The sequence below is a fragment of the Squalius cephalus genome (assembly GCF_949319135.1).
Source record: "Squalius cephalus genome assembly, chromosome: 2".
Taxonomy (NCBI): Eukaryota; Metazoa; Chordata; class Actinopteri; order Cypriniformes; family Leuciscidae; genus Squalius; species Squalius cephalus.
In genome coordinates this window covers 61,745,179-61,766,147 of record NC_137123.1, presented here as the reverse complement: position 1 = coordinate 61,766,147, position 20,969 = coordinate 61,745,179, and the positions used below count along the sequence as shown (strand labels likewise).

Genomic DNA, 20,969 nt, shown 5'->3' with positions numbered 1-20,969 from the left:
TGCGCAGAGAGAGTGTGAGCGCGAGGGCGGGCGAGAGAGAGAGAGAGAGAGAGTGAGCGAGCGAGCGAGAGTGAGGTCTGCGGTCTTGGCCATTAGTTTATTTACTTGGTTTTGTGTTGGTAATACATTGTCAAATATGTTTAAACTTAAATTAACTACCTATACAAGTAGTTATGTCTCTTTGTATTAATTTGTCCTGTTATTGACGTAATGCGCGTCATTGACAAAATGCGCAACCAGATGTTCGAATAGTTCGAATATTCGTGTGTTTTTTAGAGGGAATATTCGAACGTCATTTTTGAGCAATTTTGACAGCCCTACAACACATCATAATTCGTCGTCATCATAACACACGACTAATCCGTTCTACCACCTCAAATTCAAAACAAAACATATCACTGAATACCAGCGCGCGCGTATTATTCCCAATATATCTTAGTGGTGTAGCACATAATCTCTGTCTGCGCCCGATTTTAAGAATCGTTGTTGTGTTTCTGAAAAGAACTGAAAAGACATCGGTTAGACAATATTCTAATTTTAAATTTGGGGTTTCATAAGCTCCAAGCCATAATAAACATTAGACCTACTTAAGTCTCTGCAGCTAGTGTACTTAAATTTTATTTATCTGCAAAATTATGTTGTATACTTACAGTTTTTGCGCAATATATGTTCTCAAAACTACATACACCCTTTAAAAAAAAAAATGGGATGGGAAGGGGATGGTGGCGTTGTTTAAAATGTAAAAACAAATTATTTTTTACTTCGCTTATAAAAAGCTGGTGTGGCACTGTGCATTTTACTTTCACTTTTAAATTAGCGTCAATTCACCCGTCGCATGGAGTTTGATTGACAGGCGATCTGATAATCTGATAATCCGCCATTTTTGTCCAAAAGCAGTCGGGAGAGTTAGAAGATTAACGTCAGTGGATTTGAACTTGAAAAACTGTGTGTACTGAATTTTACTGTTATAGATTTTGAGAAGTGTCTTGTTTTACCAGTTTTCATAATGTAGAGAGATGTGTGAATTTATCACATAAATAGCCTATAATAAGTCAGTATAAGTTTATATACAAAACAGGATAAGATTGACTAAATATGATTAGAAAAAATAGCTGATGAAATTAACACTATCCAACAGTGATTACGCTGTTCTAAAACATGTCCATCATGGTAAAATCACTATAATTTATGGCTTCAATCGGCTTTTTGCTTTTATAAATCAACGATAAAGCAATGTGATAAAACATCAATGTTCAGATGAATTCTTCTTTCTAGAGGAGTTGTTTAGTCTAATTATTTATTTATTTATTTATTTATGTACATTTATTAGAGGATCAACCCCATGAGATGAAACATCTCGTTTTCATGGGGGTCCTCAGGATCATGTCCAAACAACAAAAAACAGCAAAACAACAGAGTAGATACAATCAAATAAGACAAAAAAGTCATAACAATAATAAAATAATAATACAACAACAAAAAAAAAAAAAAAAAAAAAAAAAAAAAAAAAAAATAAACACACGCACTCACACACTTTCACACGCACCACACGGACACACACGCCCGCCCGTAATTATACATATTAAGAAAGCGTAACTGACGTAATAATCAGAATAAGCAATTCCTCTAGCTAGTAATATTCTTTGTAGTCAAACTGTTGGATGTTTACTTGGCGCATTAATATACAATGCACATCAGAACGAAGTTATTTCTTATTTTGATTTGTTCGAGAAGCGTCCCGCTCTGTTTTCCCATTTCTCCATGTTTCTTTGTAAATTTTGAATATTAATATTTATCATATGAATATCAATAATATTGAATATTGAAAATAATGATTCGGTGACGTAAACAGGGTTCAGTTCTTCTGTAAAGCGTCTCTTGAAAGAAAATAGTGCCATTGCTCAGCTGAAGTCAGTTCAGTGTTGATTCAGTTTCGTTCAATAATACAAAAATCATCAAATATGAAATGAGTTCAATTAAAGCAGCTCTGTAGAAAACCGTGATGTCGTCGTCCAGTTCTCCGAAAGTCGAATCAGAAACATTGCTGAATATCATGTGTCCCCAGAGGCGACGATATCAAGGTGACAGGCTCAGTCGAGGGACCAGTCCTCCTCTGGCCAAATCAATCAACACCCTGTGCAAATACTAGCCTATCTGTTGTATCTCATATATATATGTATATGATCAGATGTGGTCTGGCATTGATATCTGAGCGAGAGTGAAGGGAACGTGTGCTCTTGAAACGCATGAGTCACACTGATGCGCCTCTGTCATTTACAGACACTTCAGTCGCGTTAAGAGACTCCCGTCGGCCTCGCTCGGTCCTCGTGATGCCGGGACTCATCGACGAGCACAGGAGAGTGTGGCGATGAAGGCCATGAAATGTCAGGAGACACGTGGTGTATTCATGCTGACGCGTTTGCTGTTGTTCTAGTCAAGGGCTCTGTTTGTCAGGCATAAAAGCATCGAGCAGAAACGTGTGGGATGGGTTCGTGATGAATGCATTAATTTTGTCATGATTTATTCATCTTTACGTCGTTCCCAAACCCATGTGACTTTCTTTCTCTCTCGCAGAACACAAAAGGAGACCGTGCAATATACATGCTGCTCTTTTCCACGCTAACTGAAACAATTATATGTTCTGTATTTAAATGATTTAATAAAATAAATGATAATAAATATGTAATTATTAATAGTAAATATTCAAACATGGTTAGTTTTTGACTTCTTTAATCACAGCGAACTGCAGTGAAGTGGGACACTCGACACACGCGACTCATTTACATTGGCAAACATGTCGTAAGTGCTGTAGATTGTCATTGGAACGGCCTCGCTTCATCTGTGACAGATTGGCAGCTCTGACACCCACCCATGATCAAAACACATCATGTGCATCACAGATCTTCTCACCCAGGTTCGTCATGATCGAAGCTGGTCTTCTCAATGATGTCTTAATTGAGAGATCATGTGAAGATATTTTTTTAGGGCTGTCAAAATTAACACGTTAACGCATGCATTTATTTTTTTCAGTTTAATGCGTTAAATATTTTTATGTTATCGTTCATTTCTGTATATTTCCTTCCTGTTAGAACAAATGTTTTAAATAACTGTCTTTATGTTGTTTTTCTGCAATAATTTGGAGATTAACTGTGAAATTATTAGAATATGAAAATATATTAAAAACTTCAATGTTAAGTGCGATTGATCGCGATTAATTACAGAAAAATGCTCAATTAATTAGTTTTTTGTTTTTTTTATCGATTGATGGCACTAATATTTATGTTTCCCCCTACCTGCATCAGCAAATTATAAGCAAACCAGTTTAAAGGAGACATATCATGCTTTTAAATCGTTCCTTTTTACATATAAATCATACATTTGTAGTCTATATAAAGCGGAACTGCAATGCTTGGGTCTGAATTCCTCATTATTATAGCTCCACAGGACCCTTTTCTACCCCTTTTCTGATGTGCGTCTGAGAGCAACTCGTTTTGGTGCGGTCTCTTTAAATACAATTGAGACACTTCATACCCCGCCCCCTCTCCAGAATGCAGAGGTGACACTCGGTTCAACTCCACCCCGTTCGGCCATTTTTGTAGTTTGATAGCAGAGATACGATTATCTAGCGGCACATAAACTTTTTATTCACACGTTATTAACAAAATGTCAACAACGGAAGACTTGTCCAGCCAGCCTTACATGTTCGAGCCAGAGTCGGAGCCGGAGCGAGATGAAAATGAAGACGACGAACCTGCAGAACAACGTCTTCATATGGATGTATCGCAATGGTGTGTTACTGTATTTACACATGAAACTTTGGTCTTCCGACCTTTTACCGCCGTGTCGATTTATTTTGATTAATATGTGCGAGGGAGAGAGAGCAAGACAGCGTCTAGTTTGGAGACGGTGATGTCTTGTTTACACTTTCGCCTGGCTCCGAAGAGAGAGAGAGTGCGTGCGCGCGACCGGGTCTCTCTCTCTCTGCTCGTTCTTTCAGTTAAACAAGCGCCCTGTCACAAGCGCAGCAGTTCATCTACATTAGACGGTGTAATGAAGCGTGTGGGTTACTACATCCAACAGCCGAACATTTTAACTTACCCTCTCGTAACTTCTGCATCTTTTAGCTTGGACTACAAAATTGCAGCGAGAAATAAAAATGGCGGATTGCTCGAAGTGTTGGGCTGGAAGTCAATGTCCTTATTTGGCAGTTCCGCTGCAAATACTGTGACTTAATAGTTCAAAAATCGTCATAGATAACAGAAAAATCGGAACAGGTTGAAAAATATGACCAAAACAGAATATAAAGATATCAACGAAGCACCTGAAGAGAATAATTTCAACTTTTCTGTACTTCTAAACACTCCAAATATACAACAAAATGCATTTAAGGGCTAAAAAAGTGGATTTAGCATGATATGTCCCCTTTAAGTATGCTTCTTACTTGTTTATTTACCCACTTGTTTATTTGCTCATTTATTTAGTCATTTACTGAATTTTATTATCACGGGAAATGACGCGCATGAAATGTGAATCATTGTCCATCGTTTTGCGAGCAACTGGTGATAAAGAAAAATGCTGCGTCGCCTTGAGTCAGTGCATCACTACTGAATGACTGCGCTTTTGCTGTGTGTGTGTGTGTGTGTATGCATGTGTATATAAGAGAGTTTATTTGTGTGTTAAAGTGAGAATGTGTGTGGTGGATTATTGCGGCTCCTCGGGGTGGGCGTCACATCTCAGCACTTCACAGATGATCAGATTTACAGTGCTGGATCAGGCATGCTGAAGCAGACGGTCTCCACTGTGCCCTAGAGACACCAACACACACTCATTCACTCATTCATGCCTACGGTCTTATATCGGTTCATAATATTTTAAGTTTGTTTGCTTATTAATGCATTTGTGTATTCATGCATTAAGTCAATTTTTGAATTTTTGAATTAATGTTTTTGTTGTGCATTAATTCATTTGTTGATTTCATTTATTTGTTCATTAAAATCACTATTAGGAATAGACAGCTAAACAAAATAACGTCATTTATAGAGGTTCTGACAAAATTGTAATTGCTGTCGTCTATTTAAAACACACAACATATAAAAAAAAAAAAAAATGTATTGAATGAATGATTCAATGACTCACTCACGAAGACTTCCCTTGTTTCATTGCTGGATGAATCAGTGTTTTTGAACAAATCTTTTGAACGAATGATTCAATTACAAATGAATTTTTAGCCGTCACTTGTTGCCACCTACTGGTGTAATGATGTAATTAATACAATCTTTATTTGAAGCATCGAGTTACTTTCAAAAGGTGATTTGCTCTATTTTAATCACTACCGTAGTTTATATCTGAACTATGAACTTTTATCCCAGCACTTCTGTGATCATTTGAATGATTGTAACACAGAAATAATGATACTGTGTTGTTGAAAAGACTGTTCGTGAATACCTATACATGACAGATGCTCTCTCAAATGTTTAATAGACACTTAAATTGTCATTTAGGTCATTCGTGTATCAGCTCTAGTATTTATGCATTCAATCATTTTTTCATGCTTTCACTATTTTATAAACTAATTTAATCGTTCATTTAGTCATGCATTCATTCATTTGTTCATTAAATTGTTAATTCATGCATTCATTCATTCATACATCACTCATTTACATAGTATGTAAACATGCTCAGAATATTTAAATGTACTGATTAAAAATATTTTTGTTTATATATAACTAAACATGATAAAGCTTAACTCAATTTACTGTAAGGTTCATTTTAGGTCAAGGCCTGAAAACAAAGATCACCTTTTACACGGCAGAATTAATATAATGCTGCTTTAACAACCAATATTGTGGCTGGAAAAGGTTGTTTTGTTGTGTTAGAGTTCATTGACTTCAATTATATTGCAGAGAGTGGCCAGTATGTTCAAAGAAGAAGAAAAACAAATCTAGGTTTTGAATGACATGGCAAGAATTCTCACTTTCAGTTTAATCAGAGCTATTATTGTGCACTCGCTCTGGCTCAACACAAGGTTGGCTGTCATCATCACAGTGTTTTTCCAGACCTTGAGAACTTCAGCTTGTGGTTTGATGCATCAGCACAACTAAAAAAAACACACAGAGAGTGTGCTAAGCGAGTTAAGATCAATCTTTTGTTACTCTTTTATTCTTTGTGCACCAGCCGCCTCGTGTTTTCACTGCATCTCCTACACACTCCATGAGGGCGTCCATGTTGAATCAGTGCACCTGGTTAAAGCGTATAGAAATGAATGTGAAATCTGAGGAGCTTTCGGTGAGCGTGTGCCAGTGTTCATGACGTGCTCAGGCTGATAGATATACGTGTGTGTGTGTGTGTGTGTGTGTGTGTGTGTGTGTGTGTGTGTGTGTGCTGGGATGTCCCTGCAGATGACAGGTTATGTGAGAATAGGCGTTTTAATGAGAGTCTCTCTCAGGCTTAGGTGAGCTAGTCTTTCTTGCGCATCGTCAGAGCCGTCTGTGGGATTATTGCTGCGGAGAGTCCAATGCATGCGTAATTACCAGCGGGAGAAACGGCTTTAAATGCATTTCAGGCATGTTCACATGATGTCATAATCTGCTCATTATACTGCTTCATTTATTACACTCCGTCAAAAATATATTTGCAAGTGCAAAGACATAGTTGCAGCATTTTACACTTGCATCAAAAACTCACAGCAAAAATAATATAGTTTGCAATCTAAATTGAGACAAGAAATATACATATATATATATACATACATATATTTATGTATTTCTATTAGTTTTTCTTTGGTTACTGCACACACACACACACACACACACACACACACACACACACACACACACACACACACACACACACATATATATATTCATATTCACATTCACAGTGTTTTCTTGAAATAATTGTTACAGGATTGTATTGTTTAGTGTGTGGCTACACTCATTATTTTCTCTATTAAGAGTTGCTTATTCATGCATTAAATGTGTAAAATGAAACTACTTTGTATTGCAAACTGCACTGCAGACATATTTATATATATATATATATATATATATATTAGATAGATGTAAGATTTACGTACTCATGTGTGCGTTAGTAACGTTAACTAAACCAGCGTCAGGCAGTATTTCCCCATAAGTCTCTCTCACCTCATTATTTGTAATTGCCTTTTCCGCTACAGTGAAACTCACTTTGGGGAAGCGGTGATCTGGAAGAAGCTGATCCCTGCATTGAGTCTAATAAACTCTCACTTCTCACATCTGCAAACAACATCTCAGAATCTGAAACATCCCAAAAATGAGGACGCACTGACCATAAATATTCCAAACTGCATGATTTAATTTTTCTCTTTAATTTGTTTACGTTAGAAAAAAAAGCATTTGTAAAAGCATTGTTCTTGCATTGCAAATATGACCTGGACATTAAGGACATTAAGCATCACAGGTTGCTCGGTCTCACACCGTGTCCTAACCAGCCGCGACGGTTTCTATTTTTCTGCGACGTCGCGCTGGAACAACAAACACAAAGTGTGGCAATGATAATCTCAGGTGCTGTTTATGTGCTTTATTTAATGTTAAAAGCGTGTAATGTGACTTTGAATATCATGTAGTGCTCCAGCTTTGTAGCTGTAAAAGCAACAATGGATAATTCACCGCAGATCTTGAAATTAAACAAATGGAAAAAAGAATGTTCAAACTGTGAACAAACAAGTGTATTCTTTGACAAAGATTGTCTTAGTAACTCAGCCTATGTATTTTTAATAATGTTTAAATGGTGTAATATTTGTGTATTTGATTATGCAGCTTCTTATCCATTTTCTTGCAAGTGCCGTCAAGATGACTCTAGTGCCGCGAGACTCCGCCCACACGCTGTTCTGATTGGCTGACTCCGCCCACACGCTGTTCTGATTGGCTGTGGATTTTGATTGATTTCGACGCATCTCGCCGTCACGTCTAGTGTGGACAGACTAATTATTTGTCGCTGGAATCTTATCACATCGCGTCTGGTTAGGACACGGTGTTACAGACTTACAGATCAGCACTTGGTACTGTGCAAGACTAAAGATTTAGTGTAATGTTTCAATTCCTTCTGTATTTCACTGATTCAGTTCCACTCTATACGCTCGCTACCCACAGAGCCCTTAATTTTAAAGCAGGAAATGATGTCGCTGAACGGTCATGTAGGTCATATGATGAGTGCGGGAAATGGAGATGCGTGAAATGGATCAGAACTCCGGAAGAGGAACCGGGAGGGTTTACTCAGTCCTACTTTCTCATCCACTTTTGCACCGCCAGCCTTGATGGTTCTGGTTGCAGGGAAGTTCACTTAGTTAGGTTTCCTTTGACCGCTAGAGAAAACTCATTGGTGGTCGTTCACCCAGGACGTGCCGCAGACACGAGACCCCTTCTTGGGTTCACAGCTTCATCACAGGTTTTGAAGGTACTTTTTCAGTGTCACGTTCAGTCTGTGAGCATGAAGGCATGAGAGATCAGCTAGACTCCACGAGACTCCATTGCCCTTCAGCAACGCAAACTGACAGATGCATTTTCAGGCTGATAGCCAGACAACTGGTGCATGACCACATCTCTGTTTCTTGTGAGGGTTCGCACTCGTGAGGATACTCTTGTTTTGTGGTTAAGATTAGTGGCTAAAGCACAGGGAGAGTAACCAGAAAGTTACTGATTCAAGTTCCTGAAGGTGCAAACCATCAGCCGTTGTGGCCTTGAGCATGACATAAAGTCAACATGAATTCAACATATTAACCTTGTTTACTGTATTAAAATTTGCCCCCGGTTTTATTGAAAGCTTCAATAGGTTATGTTGTTCTAAAGAACGTTTTTCTTCATCAGTCATCACTAAATATTTGCTCCACTTCTGAATTGCAAGGGGTTCGTGAGTTGACGAAAAGCTAATAATTCATTAATTTATAAAAATGTAAAAAAAAAAAAAAGTTTTATTCAGAAATTAAACATTTTTAAATTATTAATTGAAGAGTTATTGCTATTATTTTTAATAAGTTTAAAAAATTTTAAAATTAAAATAAAACACTTACCAAAATATATAAATATTTTATTTGTTTACCTGATATTAACTTAAAATCTCAGCGTTCCGCGGACAAAAAAAACTTAGTGTGGGAATCAAAAGTAATATGACACTGGTTAATGTAAATTTATTAAAGATTATGGCAATAATTGCAAAAAGAAGCGTTGCGATTAGCGATGAACTGGAGAATGAACTTCAAGCTCCCTCCATTATCTTGGTTTGGAAATACATTCATTTAATATTCAGTTTTTACTTTGCAATACATGATAATTACGGTAAAGAAGAATAATTGTTTGCAAATGTTGTATCATGTTGAATTAAACTCCAGTAATACGTGTTCTCAAGTCAATTTAAATCTTGCATTCATGCATGATGTCCGGTTCATGACATGCCAACTGTTTGTGTGTGTATACAACGAGAGAAACTTGTTTTTATCAGTAAATGCGTGCCGAGGCATCAACACGTCTCCAGTGTTTGGAGGGCCGCCCTCATCAGATGTAATGCAGCTCGCCGCTGGAATAAAGGCCCATTGAGACTCAAATGCAAATGGGTGTTTGGGTGTTGGAGGCCACAACTGAGGCTCGATTCTCCTTCTCCTCTGAAAATGGCCCCTGTGTTTGTCTCCCGCCCACCAGCGCTGTCGGATTACTTTTGACTGCAAGCCCGGAAAATCAAGGAAACAGGAGTCGAGCCGGAGAGAAGCGGGTCCGCAGTTCAAGCTCTAATTTGTGGTCGATCGTTCAAATGGTAGAGGATGACAAAGGGCGTTTATATGGAGTTAATATTGTGCCATAATTAAACAAACAAATCCAGCATTTTCCAAACAAACTCGAAAGGAAAACTCAACTCGCAAACAAACAGAAAGCAATGTGCAAGTACAAAGGTCAATTTGAGCGAAAATGCAGTGGAGTAACAAATATGTTTTTAAACATTTTACAAAAGAAAACCTTAAAAAGGTTAATTATAGATAAATTTAGACAGAAACACGCTGGTCATTTTCCTCAGCTGTAGGCAAAGGCAAGTTTCAAATCAGTGCTTCTGGGAGACTAGTGCTAAATGAATCCCCTATCTTAGCACCATCTACTGTTCTAGAAGAGGAAGTTGCTCAACTGCATTTGTGAATAAATCGAGCCGAGAGATCTCATAAAAAGCCAAGTGTCTCACAATCATAACAGACAGATATGCATTTGTATGCACTAGACTTGGTATTTGTTCAAAGGTTACATGCAATTTGTAGGATGGTTTGTATTTATTTGTGAAATATTATCTAGGCTCATTTATTTATATTTGTAAAACACAATACATATTTGTTACTCCACTGCATTTTCGCTCAAATTGACCTTTGTACTTGCACATTGCTTTCTGTTTTTTTTGCTGGATTTGTTTGTTTAATTATGGCACAATATTAACTCCATACGTTTAACATTTTCCGTCATTTAGTGTTTGGACAGATGACAGTAAAAACTAGGAATTTATCTATTAGGAGATTCTGGGATTTTATTCCGCAGGGAAAATCTCAGTGTAAATCTATTATTAGAGTCTGAAAACACTAATTCCACCAGCCAGTTTGACCTCAGTTAGACCCTAATTAGCATGTTCACCCTAAACGCTCATTTTCTTGAAAATGTGTTTCGTTTATATGGGCGAGAGATGGGAATTACTTGGCTTGAGTCTGGGGCACGGATATTAAATGGGTTAAGTGGTTTTAATCCTAATCTCTCCATGAAATGGATAACAGTGTTCCCAGTCCTCACTGGGATTGAGTTGAGGAGACTGTATAGAACATTTACTGTGAGTTTACGGTGCTGGTGCTGCGCTTCAGATGTTTCAGGTGCGGCCGTTTCTGAGCTTTGAAAGGGGCGAGAGCTTTTAGGGGTTCAAAGAAGTCATTCACAGTAAGTGGAGTTAATTTGTGTAAAAGCTTTCTGGTTACCTGATACCCTCCTGGTGCTCACAACTGATTTAAAGACTTTCCCTAATGCACTTAAACAGCTGTGGTGTGACGCTGCACGTGTGTTGCTCATGTGGGCGACACGGGTTCAAATCTGATTCAATCTGGATCCTGATTGCACCTTTCCTTACCATTATTTCCTGTTTATCTATCTATCTATCTATCTATCTATCTATCTATCTATCTATCTATCTATCTATCTATCTATCTATCTATCTTTCTATCTATCGTTGCATCTATCTATCTATCTATCTGTCGTTCTATCGCTCTATCGTTCTATCTTACTGTCTGTCTGTCTGTCTGTTGTTGTGTCTGTCGTTCTCTCTAGCTATTTGTCCATCTGTCGTTCTCTCTGTTGACTGTTTGCCATTCTGTCAGTCTGTATAACTGTCTACATCTATCGATTGATCATTCATTCCTTCGGATTGTTCGTTCCTTCATTCCTTTGTTCTATCTGTTCGTTTCTACGTATTGATCTAGTCTTCTATCATATCTATCTGTCTGTGTGTATCTATCTATCTATCTATCGTTCTTTTGTTCCTTTGTTCATTCCTTCTATCTATCTGTCTATCTATCTATCTATCTATCTATCTATCTATCTATCTATCTATCTATCTATCGTTCATTCCATCTATCTATCTATCTATCTATCTATCTATCTATCTATCTATCTATCTATCTATCTATCTATCTATCGTTCGGTCCATCCATCCATCTATCTATCTATCTATCTATCTATCTATCTATCTATCTATCTATCTATCTATCTATCTATCTATCTATCTATCTATCTATCTATCTATCTATCTATCTATCTATCTATCTATCTATCTATCTATCTATCTATCTATCTATCTATCTATCTATCTATCTATCTATCGTTCCATCCATCCAACATCTATCTATCTATCTATCTTTCCATCTATCTATCTATCTTTCCATCTATCTATCTATCGTTCCATCTATCTATCTATCTATCTATCCATCTATCTATCTATCGTTCCATCCATCTGTCTATCGTTCCATCCATCTATCTATCCATCTATCTATCTTTCTATCATCCATCTATCGTTCCATCCATCCAACATCTATCTATCTATCTATCTATCTATCTATCTATCTATCTATCTATCGTTCTATCGTTCTATCTGTCTATCTATCTATCTATCTATCGTTCCATCTATCTATCTATCTATCTATCTATCTATCTATCCATCTATCTATCTATTTATCGTTCCATCCATCTATCTATCTATCTATCTATCTATCTATCTATCTATCTATCTATCTATCTTTCTTTCTATCTATCCAAGTTTTTAGAAATTCTTTCTTTTATATTCATTATTTTTCCTTAGATTCAAATTGTAATTCTGCATCCCTTTTCGCTACCTCAAATCAAATTCAGGAATTGAATTTGAATTGAAAAGGCCTTCTGAATTCAGTTCTGTCTTATACAGGTATAAAAGTCCCAACATGATGACAAGGACGCTCATGTCAGAAGACTGTCTTTGTCAGCATTCCCAGGAGCTCATCCCGTTAAGCCTCTTTGATCTCGCTCTCTCACTGTGCCGTATACTAATCAAGCCTATTTATTTAAGTGCCGTGCGGGAGAGTGACGGGCCCGGCGTGACCCACTGTACTTTCACTCAGTGCTGGCCAGACCACACGACGGCTACACTACACTGCCTTTCACATCAACATTTGCTTGATTTTCATGTCAGTCATAGAGATTGTATCACAGTTTTAAAGTTATAGTAAATCTATATATGTGTCACAGTCTAGTAGTCCCTTGAGCTCAGTAGATTGTGAGTAGTGTTTTGTTCATGCCGCATTAATGGTTGTCTAACTCATTTGCTCTGACATGTAGGGTCTGACGGGTCACTTCCCTTGAGACACAAACTCATTTTCCATTATTTTAGGTATTTGAAACAAACATTGACTGGTATTGCTTGCTAATGCAGGGATACTTGACCTTTTTAAATATGTTTGCGTATCGCCTTCGAGGTCAGAGTTACTCCAGATGTAGTTATTTTTCACTGAAGTAACGCACACACCTGAGCGGCAAAATCTGGTTTGTATTGCAGCTTCACTTTAAGTCACATTTATTTATATAGAGCTTTATACAGTACAGATTGTTTAAAAGCAGCCTTAAAGTAATAAAGAGGAAAATAACTGTCTTTGAAAGTACATGCAATATCCATGGGTGGCGGGAAAAGCACATTTTCTGTCTTCACTAAATAAAAAATGCAGCACAAAGTGACAAATTGAGTCAAATAAAAACGTGTTTGATCTTCAAAATACCGTTAAACTAGTGAACATAGATCTTATTATGTAGGCCTAATTGCTTAGTACACAACACAACAGTAAGATTCACTTCACGGACTAATTCCAGAACTCAACTCAGTTCAAATTCATATATATATATATATATATATAAGGTAACATCAAGGTAACATGATGACTACCACACAATCCAGTTATGTAGAAACCAGCAGTACAGTAACTTTCCAAACTGAAGCAGTGTAATTGCTGTCAGTGTGAACACACCGTTATTGTGTAATTGCCAAGATTGTGAAAACATCCAAAACTCAATTCGGTGCAAATGCAGATTCATTTGTGATGCTGTGTATGTAAAACCACTCTTTTTCTTTTCCTTTCAAGACATAAAATGCATAAAATGAAACTCGATTGATTGTGTGTTGCTTTACATGGTCATAAATGGCCAGGACACGATGCAAATAGATGTTAATGAGCATTCACACTGACAACAGTTTGCAAAGTGAAGTGAATCAGGCATTTTCAGTGATACTGCCAATCAACAGTACGTCATTTTGCCAAACTGAATCGGTTCAGTCGTGCTACACCTGGAATTCAATCCAGTTCAAATTCAGATTCATTTGTGATGTGATGTTTCTTTCAGGATGAAATAAATTAAGACCATACACCATATGATGCTCGTTAACATGCTTTGAACGGCTTGCAATGACAATCCGCCATGAACCTTGTACCTCTTCTTTAAAGGGGTGGTTGATTATGATTTCACTTTTCTAACTTTAGTTAGTGTGTAATGTTGCTGTTTGAGCATAAACAACATCTGCAAAGTTTCAATGCTCAAAGTTCAAAGCAAAGGCAGATATTTTATTTTAAAGAAATGTTTTTTTAAGGACTACAACAAACGGCTGGTAGAGACTACACAACATTCCTCCCGGGTTAGTGACATCACAAACAATAAAATTTACATAAACCCCGCCCCCTAAACACGATTTATAGATTATCAAGACAGAATATGCTAATCAATGACTAGAAGATAACTACACATCAGCTTCATAAATTCACCAACTAACCATTCAGAAATGTCCTGTTGCTTCTACATGTTGTCACTTCTTCTCGAGTCTCTCCATCATTGTCTGACTCCGGTTTGAACATAAAAGGCTAAAAGTTTTAGAAATTTTCAGTGCATGTGTGTGTGAGGTAAAATGACACAAGCTGTTGTAGCTCCGCCCTCTGTGCCGGGAACAGCAGCTCATTTGCATTTAAAGGAACAGACACAGAACGGTGCGTTTTTGCTCACGCTCAAAAAGTGACAACTTTAACATGATATATACAAATATCTGTGGGGTATTTTGAGCTAAAACTTCACATACACACTCTGGGGACATCAGAGACTTATATTACATCTTGTGAAAAGGGCATTAAACCACCCCTTTAAAGTTTCTTCAGCTTTTTTCTCCTTTAATGTCTTAGTTTATCTCATCTCGGATTTCTAAATCTGGTGCCTCCATTAATTGCAGTGATGCAGTATAGTGTAGCACGTCGAGGATCGGTCATTTGATACAGAGCTTCTTCTCGTCCTCCATCAGCACCATTCCTGCCGAGTTTGACGGTAAAAATAGACCATCCCTCCTTCATTATTGAATCAGCAGTCTCCTCTCAATCTCACATAGCAAATCAAACCTCTCATACATATTCCAGTACGATCCTTTGCACAGCACCCGAAAATCCCGATGGTGGAAGTCCTCTATCAGGTGTCTTTCACTTCTCCTCACCATCCGTCACTTCAGAGAGTCCGTCTTTTGGCCCGGACTGATTGGCTTTGACACCTTTCAGCTTTTGGCCTGACGGCTGAGCAACACTGTTATTCCAGCAGGGATATCGATAGCCATCGGCACCCTGATCCTATGGATTACAGCGCTGCATATTTGGGAATTTGAGGGTGTTAAGTGTCTAGACCTGTCTTCAACTTGGCCTATAATTGATTGTGTTTCTAACGAAGGATATTAGCATCATTTACACCAGTGGTCCAAAGTTTAGAATAGTTAACTTTTTCCCCGCCAGTGAAAAAAGAAAAAAAAGTTGCCAGCGTTTTTAGTCATTTTCACAAAATTCATATTTTGTTGTATGAATGTCTGAACATGCAATTTATCAAAAGAAAGAAGAACAGACCCTCTGCTTTTAAATGTAAAACCTGTTTTATTGTAGCTTCATGCATTCTTTTTTTATCAACACTTGAATGTGGGTAAGTTTCATAAAAAAAGCAACATTTTGAGCAAAAAGCTGAGAAAATCACGTTTTTGTCAAAGAGTACATCCAGACCAGATTCAGAACGAAGATCAAAACACAGATGGAGTAGATCGAGTCCATCAATACCCCTAATGCTTCACACTATAGCTCGTCCTGGGTCGACATTTCATTCGGTAACATTAGGCAGTTTTATATGCTGTTTAATGTTGCTTACATATGATATCGCTTGTTTCTGCTTCTTCTTCTTCTTCTTCGCCTGTGTTTTGATCTGGAGATTAAGTGCTCTTTCAGAAGATGTGTAAAAGCGCCCCCTACCGTATAATAGTAAAACACGGATTGCCGGAAAAGGCCATGTGGGGAAGTGTTGTCTCACAAATGATGGAAATTTTCAATGGCAGGGAAAGTGTTAAGATGTTTTAATGTTTTTGAAAGAAGTCTTTTATGCTCATCAACGCTGCATTTATTTGATCAAATATACTATAAAAACCGTAATAATGCGAAATATCATTACTATTTAAAATAAGTATTTGAATTTTGAAATTTTCAGTTTCAAGCTGTTGAAGCTCCGCCCCCTGTGCCGGGAGCAGCAGCTCATTTGCATTTAAAGGGACAGACACAAAAACGATACGTTTTTGCTCACCTTCAAAAAGTGACAATTTTAACATGCCATATACAAATATCTGTGTGGTATTTCGAGCTAAAACTTCACATACACACTTATCAAAGACTTATTTTACATCTGGTGAAAAGGGCATTATACCACCCCTTTCGTAAATGCAACGTATTTTGGGTGTGATCAATCACCCAAGGTCTCGACCGCGTTAACAAAAGTCAGATTTTTGGGTTCCTGGCGCTGCAGTGAAGCTGATTCAGCGTTGTTTAACTGTTTGGAGATCATGGAAATGACAGCCATGCGCTGTTTAGATCTAGTTTCGTGTTATTTATAGCACACTATCTCCATTGTAATCCGAGTAAGGAAGGATACCTGGACATCTTGCGCTTTTATCCTTGTTGTCATAAACCAACACAAGCAAGCAAGACCTCAGATAAGCTGAGCGAGCACATTCCTGCGAACGCTTCCCAAGAGGTTTTCAAGGGATTTGTGACCTCCCTGCAACAATGCAGAGTACACAATAGCTTATATAGGTCACATCTCTACTTTAAACGGTTTCATACCATAAGGAAACATAGGTATGATTGAATAAATATTATGCAATTTGATCATAGTGAAATAAGCACGGAAAATTCTGAATATCGTTTTCATTTTGAATGAATGTGGTTTATATAGAGACTTTTGTTCTGCTTTGTTCTTCATTTCATTCAGGGTTTCATTTTTGCATATATGAAGCATTGCATCTGGTTAGCAGTGAGCTAGTGTCAGGATAGTGTCAGAGTGTATGATCTGACAGCTAGCACAATGCTTGTGTTTTTAGTGTGTAGTCAGAAGAAAAGTTAAAGATATTGCTAAATGGATAAGCTTGTGTACATGCACACATATGTGCATCAGTCTTTTCCACATTGTACTAGTTTTATTTTTTTGCATGTCATTTGTTATTTAAAACAAAAAATCATTTTTAAATGTAACAGACATTAAAAATCGAATTAAAAAAATGCAGAATTTAGAAATAATAAAATGTAGTTAAATTTTATGTATATATATATATATATATATATATATATATATATATATATATAATATCAGAAATATTAAAAACAGAGATATAAAAACATTTTGAAATATAAACGTAAAAAAAAATACATTAAAAATACAGAATTTAGAAATATCTGAAATTAAATTATATATAATTAACCATATTTATAATAAAACAATTACATATTTCTTTGTACTAATGTATTGCATATTATTTTACTCAGTTATATCTATATTTGCCTTCATTTTCCTTGTTTTGTGAGTCTCATGAGCGTGGGATCTGTGTGCTCAAGGTTAGCGTGGAGATCTCGCAGCTGATGCTGTAGGACTCATGCAGGGCAATGAGCATCTGCAGAACACGAGAGATTCTCTGTGTGTGTGTGTGTGTGTCTGCAGTATGTGCTTCCGCTGCGCTTCTTTAACCCCTCCTCCACTATTTCTCACATCTCATATCAGCTCGGCCTCCCGTGTCACTGGATATCCTGCAGTGGAGTTTTAATGCAAACACACGCTTGACCTTGTGAGAATATTCTTCTAACTTCGGCCTACTTAATTAATATTGCAGTATGGAGACGACATCTTCTCTGCATTGATGCTGCTTGTATTTCATGCAGAGTCATTTCTACACTGTTTCTAGCTCTTTTCTCTTTTTTTATTGCAGAGGCAAACTTTATTGATGTTATATCTCATATGTGACCCTGGATCACAAAACCAGTCTCGAGTCGCACGGGTATATTTGTGGCAATAGCCAACAATACATTGTATGGGTCAACATTATTCGATTTTTTTTTTTTGCCAAAAATCATTAGGATAATAAGTAAAGATCATGTTCCATGAGGATATTTTGTAAATTTCCTACCGTAAATATATAATACATTTATATTTGTGAGTGAATGCAGCACAATCGCCAACATAAATGCACAACTTTAAAGGAGATTTTCTCAATGTTTCGATTTTTTTTGCACCCTCAGATTCCAGAATAGTTGTATCTCGGCCAAATATTGTCCTATCCTAACAAACCATGCATCAATGGAAAGCTTATTTATTCAGCTTTCAGATTTTTTTCAAAAAATTGGCCCATGTGACTGGTTTTGTGGTCCAGAGTCACATATTGTGAAATAAGATTTCGGTCATATCGCCCACCCCTAAAGTGTACTTAATGCTTTTAACTAAACTGATTTACTATTAATATAATGAAACATTAAACTAAACATTAAAATATTGCTTGCAAACTATTTTGTTAATATACACATTATAATATTATGCTTTTGTAGTTGCGGCGTCTACCTGAAAATAAATGAAAACAAACATTGACCTCTTGGGATAAATGTGTAGAAAGTAAAATAAAATATGCAAATAGATGATGTTGTTGTTTTTTCTGCAGGGGAAAACTTATTGATGATGTCTGTTTACTGTATAGAATGAGTCAATAGTCAAATAATAAGAGTGTAAAGCTATGATATGAATAGCAGCAAGTCTTTTTGAGGATTTGATGGGAAATGATTACAATTTATCGTGTCACAATATATATCACACTACAAAAATGCAACAATATCGTATTGTGAGTTCAGTATCGTCATATGTATCGAATCGTGACTTGAGACTTCAGCAAATGTATTCATTTTTAAAACGTATATTCTGACGAGTTGTCATTTGTGATCCCTCTCATAGGGTCGGTGTACGAGAGAGAACTGTAAGTACCTTCACCCGCCAGCGCATCTGAAGACGCAGCTGGAAATCAACGGACGCAACAACCTCATCCAGCAGAAGACGGCAGCAGCGATGCTGGCCCAGCAGATGCAGTTCATGATCCCCGGCACCACCATGCAACCAGTGGTAGGAAACCCGACGTCTGTCTTTCTAGATGCGTTTTGCTTTTGTTGAGCCTTCCAGAAGGGGAAGTTGTAATTCTATCATCATAATTGTTGTCTTTACAGTATTACAAATACGTTTTTTAAGCCTTAAGGTTCCTTGCACACTGAGTCCGAAATTTTCGAATGCGTTTATTCGTATCCGTCATTCGGTGGCTCTGAATTGTCAAAACACCATTCAAATGCTTGTTACGGATGTGAAAAACACAGAAAATCGAACCTGATCTGAATTTTTTTATGACGGACGAAAGTGTCGGAGGCAGTGTGTAAGCGTGACTGACATAACATGAGGTCGTATTTATTTTTTAACGTGTGAAAATTTCGGACGCGAATTTCGGACTCGGTGTGCAAGGGCCTTTAAAGGGATAGTTCACCCAAAAATTTAAATTATCCCAGGATTTACCCACCCTGAAGTCATCCTAGGTGTACATGACATTCTTCTTTCAGACGAATACAATCTAAGTTATATTAAAAAATGTCCTGGCTCTTCCCAGCTTTATAATGGCAGTGAATGGGTTTTTGTTTTTGGAAGTCCTTCAAAGCACATCTATCCACGATTAAAGTGCTCCACACGGCTCAGCGGGGGTTAATAAAGGCCTTCTGAAGTGAAGCGATGCGTAATATTCATATTTAAAACTTTAAAAGCTAGTTATTTTAACCAATAAAGTTTTAAATATGAATATTACGCATCGCTTCACTTCAGAAGGCCTTTATTAACCCCCGCTGAGCCGTGTGGAGCACTTTAATCATGAATAGATGCGCTTTGATGGACTTCCAAAAACAAAAACCCATTCACTGCCATTATAAAGCTGGGAAGAGCCAGGACATTTTTTAATATAACTCAGATTGTATTCGCCTGAAAGAAGAAGAATGTCATATACACCTAGGATGGCTTGAGGGCGAGTAAATCATGGGCTAATTTTCATTTTTGGGTGAACTATCCCTTTAAATAAATACATGAATGTTTTGCCAATCATAATTACATATTCGGGTCTTTAGCAGCCCGGATCTATATCTAACACAGATGAAACTGTCGCAATAGTTTAAAACTCTCCTGATATTTTAATAACAGTAACAAAAGAATAAAATAATGCATATTTTGTCACCTTTTGAAACTTGGAAGGGCTCAAATTGCGCAAATGCTTTTGACCATCATCACTGTCGTCAGAGTGGCATTACAATAAATAAATAAAAAAGAGCAATAATAATAGTGATGCTTGACTTTGCAAAACAGCTCTCATGAGAAATATTTACTTTACTAACACATTTACTTTTTGATTATTTTTAAATTTAGCAGACATTATAAACAGAATTGAAAAATACAGAATTTCGAAATAGTAATATGTACAGTTAAATTATATCTAATTCTAAAAAAAATAACAATGTCATAATTCTATCATAATAATTGTTGTCTTCACAGCCTACATTTCCTGTCAGCCAAGGTCTGGGCTCGAGCCCTGGACTGAGTTACGCGCCGTACCTGACTCCCATGAGCCACGGCATGGGTCTGGTCCCCACAGAGATGCTCTCCAGCACCCCTGTGATCGTCCCGGGCAGCCCACCGGTCAACGTGCCGAGCTCGTCCTCCACACAGAAACTACTGCGCACCGACAAGCTCGAGGTAAAGCGTCACATCGAGACATTATGAGGCCGTCGTTTCATTCAGCTCCAGACGAGCCGCATCATTTCTGAGCCAGAGTTAGAGTCTCATTGCAATTATTGAAATCTAGACAAAAGGTATTATAAAACCTAAATAATATAAAAGTAAGTCTAGTTCATGCTTTTAACTATTTACTATGTAAATAATTTAAATAGCGAATTAACGTAAGAGATAATTCAGTATGCAATTACATGTAAATAAATAAATAAGACCAATCATATGTCAGTATGCAAATGAATGCAAGAAAGCATAATTTAGTATGTAAATATTAGCATCATC

General features: G+C 37.1%; 1 protein-coding gene across 38 annotated transcripts in view; it reads left to right on the top strand.

The window, feature by feature from the left end:
• mbnl2 (muscleblind-like splicing regulator 2) overlaps positions 1 to 20,969 on the top strand; it is a 77,697-nt gene that overhangs the window by 39,046 nt on the left and 17,682 nt on the right. For all 38 annotated transcript variants that reach the window (XM_079864089.1, XM_079864083.1, XM_079864080.1 and 35 more), the window contains exons 3-4: positions 18,831 to 18,995; positions 20,451 to 20,651. In XM_079864089.1, the coding sequence (XP_079720215.1) occupies positions 18,831 to 18,995; positions 20,451 to 20,651 (366 nt within the window). The remainder of the gene's footprint in view (positions 1 to 18,830; positions 18,996 to 20,450; positions 20,652 to 20,969) is intronic.